The 8730-nt window shown below is 28.5% G+C and overlaps 1 protein-coding gene and 1 long non-coding RNA gene across 2 annotated transcripts; both read left to right on the forward strand.

Moving 5' to 3' along the window:
- The first annotated feature begins 2555 nt into the window (after positions 1 to 2555).
- On the forward strand, positions 2556 to 4933 carry LOC137834613 (UDP-glycosyltransferase 88F5-like). Its single transcript, XM_068642688.1, has 2 exons — positions 2556 to 3348; positions 4130 to 4933. The coding sequence occupies exons 1-2, from the start codon at positions 2592 to 2594 to the stop codon at positions 4801 to 4803; spliced, it is 1431 nt and encodes a 476-aa protein (XP_068498789.1). The 5' UTR covers positions 2556 to 2591; the 3' UTR covers positions 4804 to 4933.
- A 1211-nt stretch (positions 4934 to 6144) lies between these two features.
- LOC137836182 (uncharacterized) lies at positions 6145 to 7132 on the forward strand. Its single transcript, XR_011085200.1, has 2 exons — positions 6145 to 6268; positions 6416 to 7132. It is a non-coding gene; the product is annotated as an uncharacterized lncRNA (long non-coding RNA).
- Positions 7133 to 8730: the final 1598 nt, after the last annotated feature.

The following is an 8730-nucleotide window of genomic DNA, read 5'->3' on the forward strand; positions in this document are numbered from 1 at the left end:
ATAAAGGAATAATATATAAATAAGGAATGCTAATATTTCTTAATGTACTCTTAAATATTTTTTTTCATTTTTAATTGAAATTCATAATATTTTATAAAACACGAGGTCAACTATATATTCATAATATTTGTAATGGTTTAAACTTTAAACTAGATATTATAATAAAAAATAATTAAAATGTGTTTCTTAATATATATACAATTAATAATTGTAGTATGAAAATAATTGTAATATCTCACTTTGTATATGAAATTATTTTTAGTCTTTTTTTCAAGATTTATTGATTGTTGATGTCCATTATCATTACTTCTACTAGGTTAATAGGTTAATAAAGTGAAATCTCAATTTTATATACAATAGAATTAATTTCAATCATTTTCATGTGAATAGTCTATAATAAAAATATAAAAAAAAATTAAACGTTTTCAATATTATTAGCCTAATTTATTTTTTTTGAAAATGAATAAATATCAAATTTCGAAAAATATATTTAAACATTTTGAATATTAATAATCTAATTGTTTTTAAAAGAAAATTGATATACCTATACAACTCCATATTTCGATTTAAAATTTAAGTTTTTGAATGGAATGACAAAAATACTATTTTTTTTATATCATTAATTAAATGATATACACTCTAAACATGTTGTGAATATATTCTTTAAAATGAATAAATATCAAATTTTATTTGTTTGTAAAAAAAATATAACACAACTTTCCATTTATAGATTGATATGGAATGAAGAACTTAATAAAAGACAATTTTTCTTGTTGTTTCACTTCTTTTTCGTTGTTAAGAATTAATTGGATTCTTTTAGATTGAATTTGGTTTAAAACCTTAAAATCAACTTTATATATATATATATATATATTTATTGTGAAAAGTAATTGTAGTTATTATTTTAATTAACTTTAATAATGAGAAAAATCATTTTAAATCATTGTAATAAAAAATAATTGAAACAAACATGGTGGGAGATAACTAATCCTTCTTCCAACACGCGATGCTATTTTAATATACTCTTAAATATTCTTTTATTTTTAATTGAAATTCATAATATTTTATAAAACACGAGGTCAACTATATATTAAATAATTGTCTCCTTTAATTATCTTTTTAACCATGTCTAATTTATGATGTTTAAAAAACATGTACATATTCACTGATCAATGTAAGTGGCTGTCCCATACAAATGCTTTTTAATGAAAAAGTATTATAAATTATTCCAACTTCGTATTGTTAACTATATATACATTCTGCACTTATAGTACTAAAATAATTAAAATAAATTATTTTATATGTGAACTTGATTTAATTAATTAAGGTTTCATTCCATCATATATTGATATATTACAGATTTACTTATCTATGATATAAAAATTATTTAAATTAAAAATCATGTTTGACTTGATAGTTTAAATAAAAAAAACTCATGAAAGTTTCACAATTTATTTTAATTATTAGCTTTATATTGAAAACACACTTACAGTGATGTTTTTTCATCTTTACAATTTTAGAAAACTAAAATTTATAAAAAAAAAATTGACGTAAATTAGCAATTTCATTCAAAACTTGTATCACAAATTGCACGAGAAATATATTAAACATGCAATTATTAATTTTATTTTAAATTTAAAACAAGTATAAATTTATGACAACCAATGTTTTTATAAACAACTATTTCATAACGTGATTTTAACAATAAAATATTAAATTAGTTTAAAAACAAATTCATAAAAATATTATTTAAAATTTAAATAAACTGTATAATAATCTAAGAAAACGGAAAGTATGTTTTAACACCCACGTTCAAATTTCTTTGTGTGCATGTGTTCCGCTTGGTGTACATAAAATAAAGAAAAAATATTCTTTGACATTGTCACGATATATTTTTATTGTAACTTTTTCAATTTCATATTAATAATTTTTTAATAAAATTAAATATGTTTTTTTTATAGTGCTTGTCACGACTTCAAATCTTATATATTTGTACAAATCTTATATATTATATTTATTTTTCTTATAATTTATCCGACAAATTATTTTTACTTTCTCTACATTGTTCTACTTAAATGTTGAAAAGAATTGAGTATATGCAAAATACTCCGACATTTAAATATTTTCTAGAATGTTCTTAAAATTTAATTTATTCGAGAACGAATATGTCATATTAAATTTTTTTTTTCTTTTTTAGTTTCAGTTGTTTTACTTGAATATTTGAGAGGGTGGAGTATCTGGTATCTACTTGTATGCAAAGATACTTTGACGCTCAAGTTAAATGGAATTAATGTAGGTGATTTAGTTCAGAATTTATAATAACATTATCTTTCATCACGAAAGTTCTCTCTTATTTATATTTATATTGTTATAGTCAATCTTATTTTATCATAATAATTAAGAAACACTGAATTTTCGTATTATAATACAACAAACAAGTATTTAACTATTTTTTAATGTTTTTAGTCTAATTTGTTTTTTAAAATAAATAAATATGAAATTTCATTTGTTTATACAAAAAAAAATATAAGACCACTTCCCATTTAAACATTGACATGCAAAGAAGGTTTTGAGATAGTGAAGGACAAAAAATGGAAGAAGAAAGCATAGTGATGTTTCCATCAGTAGGCATAGGCCACATTGTTGCCATGGTTGAGCTTGCCAAGCTCATCCAAACGCACCGTTTCTCCATCACCATCCTCCTCATCACCGGCGTCCTCGATCACCCCTCCATCGACGCCTACATCCGCCGCATCTCCGCCCTCCACCCCTCCATCTCCTTCCTTCGCCTCCCCCGCACCACCCCCGCCACCTTTACAACCGCCGCCAGCTTCGCCGAAGCCCTCAGCTTCAGCGAAAAAAACGCCCCCCACGTAGCCGCCACCCTCACCCAAATCTCCAAAACCGCCACCGTCAAAGCCTTTGTGATCGACCTCTTCTGCGCCAACACCATGGATTCAGCCTCTTCAATGGGTATCCCAGTGTACTTCTTCTTCACTTCCGGCGCCGCCGTTCTCGCTCTGTACTCGTACTTTCCGAAACTCCACCAAGAGAGCAGCGTGTCGTTTAAGGATATGGTCGGGGTGGAACTGCACGTGCCGGGAAACGCGCCGCTGAAGGCGGTGGACTTGCCGAAACCCATTTTGGACAGGGACGACCCTACGTACTGGTACATGCTGGAGTTTTGCACGCGCATGGCGACGGCGCGTGGGATTATAGTTAACTCGTTTGAAGAGCTTGAGCCTGCGGCGGTTAACGCAGTCGCGCAGGGCGCGTGCTTTCCAGATCCGACACGTGCGCCTCGTATTCACTATATCGGTCCTCTCCTCGCGGAGCCGCAACAATCAGGTTCGCTTGCATGCAATACTTCAAAGTTTCATATTAAGTCACAGCTTACAAAATCAACAATAAAATAATAATCAAATAACTCATATTTAAATATTCAAATTTTATTTTAAAAGTGTACCAATAACGATCCGAAGAATTAGATAACTAATATTAAATAATAATTTTAAGTCTAACATAATTTTAAAAAATAATTTTTAAGATGAGTTATATATATATATATATATATATTAATTATTCTGGTATAATACAGTGACATATTATTTAGACTAGTCGAGATTAAAAATAATTTATATACAATTTTTTTTCTTTAATCCATTAGAAGATCGTGATATAGATTTCTAAATCTTAAAACAAACAATACTTTGGATTCACCTTAATGATACTTTCTCTCCGAATTTAGGTCAGAATATCAGTGTCATGTATCTCGGAATTTAGGTCAGAATATGAGTGTCTTCTATATACATTGAGCTTAGTAAATTTTGGATCTCCAACACATTAATACTGATAAATACTAAATAAATGTAAAATAATTTTTTAAATTAATTCAAGTGATATAATTTTTTTTCAGTGAATAAATTAAAAATATTGAAGATGCCAGGGTTGATTATTGTAATTTAATTTGCTCTTTTATAAATATATTGACAAGAATATTAATAAGTTGCCTCTTAGAAGATCAATTAATTATAAGATGAGATTTTGAACTCATTTATATTTATATATTATATATTATGAAATGTTTTTTGTCTGGGATTTTCAAAATTATTGTGTTTGGTGTGTACAGATGGAGCAGCAGCAGGAACAGACAAGAAAGAATGTCTGAGATGGCTAGATGAGCAACCAAGTAGAAGCGTGGTGTATCTGTGTTTCGGAAGCCAAGGATCGTTCTCAGTGTCGCAGTTGGGAGAGATAGCGAAAGGGTTAGAGAGAAGTGGAAAGAGGTTCTTGTGGGTTGTGAAGAAGCCATTGGAAGAAGATGGAGCAAAGCAGGGTCAGGAGTTAGCAAAAACAGGGGATGAATTCGACTTGCCTTCAGTGTTGCCAGATGGGTTCCTGGAGAGGACCAAGGATCGAGGCATGGTGGTCAAAGCCTGGGCCCCGCAGGTGGAGGTGCTGAGTCGCGACTCGGTGGGTGGGTTTGTGAGTCACTGCGGGTGGAACTCGGTGCTGGAAGGGGTGGTGGCGGGGGTGCCAATGGTTGCATGGCCGCTGTATGCAGAGCAGCACGTGAACAGGGAGGTGATGGTGGGGGAGATGAAGGTGGCGGTGGCGGTGAAAGAGAGGGAGGAAGATGGGTTGGTGAGTGGTGAGGAAGTGGAGAAGAGAGTGAGAGAGGTTATGGAGAATAAGAAGATCAGAGAGACAAGTTTGAAGCTCAAACACATGGCTATGGCTGCTGTTTCAGAATTTGGATCCTCAACAACATCACTTGCCAACTTGCTTCATTCATGGATTTAAGGAAAATGTTACCTTAAAATTATTCTATTTGGATAAAAAAATTATTATTTTTTGAATTATAATATTCTGTGTATTTTTTTTCAATCAATTAATAAAATAAAATGAGACCACAACGAAACTATTATAAAAATTTTGTAGTAAAGTTATAAAACTAGAACAAGTGGAATGCCACCAATTTATCACTTTAATATTACACCATATAGTTTCAATGAATAAAAATAATTTTATTTTTCTTTGTAATAATATGATGGAAGATTATCAACATATATTGGTATAAATTTTATGTTTGTAATTGATACATTATTGATATAGTCAATCTTTAGTATTGTACAATCTTTTCTTCTTCTTTTTACCTTATAAAACACGAGGTCAACTATTTATTAAATAATTGCCTCCTTAGATTCTCTGTTTAACCAAATTTATGTATAATTTATGATGTTTAAAAAACATGTACATATTCACTCAATGTTAGTGGGGGTAGCCATATCCCATACAAATGTTATTTTTTTAATGAAAAAGTATTATGAATAATTCCAATCAGCAAGATATGCACTTAATCATATTTTCCCACAACTATGCCTTACAAATCAATATTAATTAGCAACTAATATTAATTATGATTAAATATGTTTTTTATCTTGTAATATAATTCAAAATTAGTTTTTATTTTCTTGTTCAAACTTTTAAACTATATAGATAATTATATTATGGAAATAATTGAAATGAACTTTTTATACGTAAAATTGACTCAATTTAAGATTTTACTTCATAATTCAATGAAAATAACTATATTAGACATAACTTTGCAACTAAAATAATAATAAATTTTGAATTTTTTTTAAATATATTGATAGTCTAAATTTGAACTAGTAAAAAAACATTTTTTTATTATAAATAAAAAAAACAATATTGATCTCTATTAATTAATATTCTATCTCCACTCTTTCAAATTAAGTATCATAGACTCTTAACATAAGCCCTATAAATTAATGACCATCAAATCCAATTTAAGTAGATCTAAATTATGTGACTAATCATTTAGTATAAATTTTGTGATCAACTTCCATCGAATTAGTGACAAGGAAATTAGTACTAGAGTAATTGAAACTTACTTAATGAATTAGAAGAATTTAAAACAATGTTCAGAAATTTCAACAGAAACTCCAAAAAAATATGAACAAATGCAGTAGCAATTCTAAGTACATTTTTTATATACATTGATGGTATTTGAAATGGCCTGCAACAAAGTACAATGTTGGGTGGTTCAGCATTTATGCATAATTACTATTTGAACAACCCCATTTACCATCTTCTATTAAATCATCCTCTTCCCTCTCCTTTGGAACACATCTCAACTTCTTTTTCTTCAGTCTCTCAAACTTTTCATGGTGCCTCCCATGTTCATATTTAAACTGTTACCCTTATGGTTGCTTCTCAAATGGCTACACCATGCTTCATGAAATAGGTATACCTTCTCTATCAACTCTTTTTTCTTTTTTCAATCTTCCACATCACTGCTTTTGTTTCCTACATTTTAATGGATTTGTTCTGTTACTCACTTTTTTGGAGGCATTCATCAATAATTCCTTTTACTTGTTTAAATGTATGACAGGAATTCGCATCAGTTCAACAACTTTCCGTTTCGATTAATTTCTTATCAGGTTTGTCATGTTTCGCAACCAAATCTTTTTACCGAAGTCCTTCCACCAAGCTTTCAGATCCAATATTATCGGTGTGAAGTATATGTCCCAGGTGGTCTTTGAGTAATCGTTACCAAAATGTTTATCAAGCTGAAGTTTGCTTTGTTGGAGGGATTGCAACTTAGTATATTCGATGACTTTAAAATAAATAAATTTTACAAAATTTGAATCTAATATATTTTCAATTTTGTAAAATTTATTTATTTTAAAGTCATCAAAATATATTGAGGTGCAATACCTCCAACAAAACAAACTTCCGTTTAAGAAACTTATTGGTAACGATTCCCAAAAATACAATAACCCGAAGATTACCTGGGACATATATTTCATATCGATAATATTTGATCTGAGAGTCTGATGAAAGAATTTAGTAAAAAGATTTGGTTGCGAAGCATTGGAGCATTGTTGAAAATGATACTCACGAAGACGTATGTTGTATTTGAGGCCTATTTGGAGTTGGGAATATTAGTAACCAATATGTTTTTTTCATTTAATTTTAGATGGTTGGTCTATCTGTTTTTCTCCATTGGAAAGAGAGTGACCTTACACTTTCAAGAAGAATAATAGAATCTACACTTCTATTGTAATTTTGTTTCTTATATTTTACAAAATTTACATTTTGAATCTTATTTTTATTTTAGTTTTTAATAATCCATAATTTAATTTCTATATATTTTTATGTAATAATGCTTCTTTAATATTTAAATTCTTTGTAACTTTATTTAACTTTTAGTTTTAAAAACTATTAAATTACATTTAGTAACAATTTTAAATAACTACTTTCCTGTGGACATCATACCTATCATCCCAATTTCACAATGTCTTGTTCAAAATAATAAAAATTTAAACTGAAAAATATTTTTTTTTAGATAATTAAAACATGAAAATTTATAAAAATATAGAGGTGAAAGAAATAATTAAAAGTTTAAAAAAATTACAAATTATACAAAATATAGAATCAAAATGCTAAGCATATCTAACATCTAAAAATGCATATTGTGATTGATCTATAATTTTATGTAGCACTTGATTCATTCTATGGGCTAATCTTTAATATCTTATACAACTCACAATCAATGATATATGTTTAAATTTTTCTAATCCTTGTGGATTTTGCACCTTAATTAGGTATGAATTAATGTCAAGAATCAGTGCACAGGTTCCAAATTTCTTTAGCAATGATTTTGTGTGTGCACACAAAATTCATTTTAAATCATTGTAATCAAACATAAAAATAAATTAAAAAAAATTTGAAACAAACATGTGGGAGATAATTAAACCTTCTTCCCCACACGATACCATATAAATAAGGAATGCCAATATTTCTTAATATACTCTTAAATATATATTTTTTTTAATTGAAATTCATAATATCTTATAAAGCACGAGGTCAACTATATATTAAATAATTGCCTCCTTAGATTCTCTGTTTAACCTAATTTATGTATAATTTATGATGTTTTAAAACATGTACGTATTCACTCAATGTTAGTGGGGGTAGCCATATCCCATACAAATGTTTTTTAATGAAAAAGTATTATGAATTATTCCAACTACGATCTAACTATATATTCTGCAATCAGCAAGATATGCACTTAATCATATTTTTCCACAACTATGCCTTACAAATCAATGTTAATTACCCACTAATATTTAACTAGGGTTTTTCTTTATTTATTATAACTTGAAATTAGTTTTCGTTTTCTTATTTAAACTTTAATCATTTAGGTGATTATAGTGTGTAAATAATTAAAATGAATCATTCTACATGTGAAATTGATTTAATTTAAAGTTTTATTTCATCAATTCATTGAAAACAAATTACAAACAGTTATTGATCTCGACTCTTAAGCGACGTGAGACTATATATTGATCATACTGGAACAATAGCTTCAATCGAGGGTTAAGGGAACGAATTTACGATTCCCACATACGACATTATTGTTCTGATCTCAAGTTCGAAAGATAGCATCGTTAGGGTCAATTACCACATTCGAGAAGTATTGTTCGCTTTGGAGATCAGTACTCCATCACGATTTTGTCCTTAAACAATTTTTTAATAGATTAAAAAAAAAAATATTTAAATTGCCCATTAAGTCGACTAGTAAGTTATATAGTACCGTAACTATATTAATTAATATCCTCTCTCTCAGTTCAACCAAATTAACCTAATCAACCTTAAAGATATATATAATTAAAGCACATGAACAAAACCAAAACCAAAAGA

This window comes from Phaseolus vulgaris, chromosome 5, assembly GCF_000499845.2.
Source record: "Phaseolus vulgaris cultivar G19833 chromosome 5, P. vulgaris v2.0, whole genome shotgun sequence".
NCBI classification, from domain to species: domain Eukaryota; kingdom Viridiplantae; phylum Streptophyta; class Magnoliopsida; order Fabales; family Fabaceae; genus Phaseolus; species Phaseolus vulgaris.

Bases quoted from the DNA above. Each gene is read 5' to 3' on its own strand.
- LOC137834613 (XM_068642688.1), top strand. From the start codon at position 2,592: ATGGAAGAAGAAAGCATAGTGATGTTTCCATCAGTAGGCATAGGCCAC. The intron at 3,349-4,129 runs GTTCGCTTGCAT...TGGTGTGTACAG, and splicing joins CGCGGAGCCGCAACAATCAG to ATGGAGCAGCAGCAGGAACA.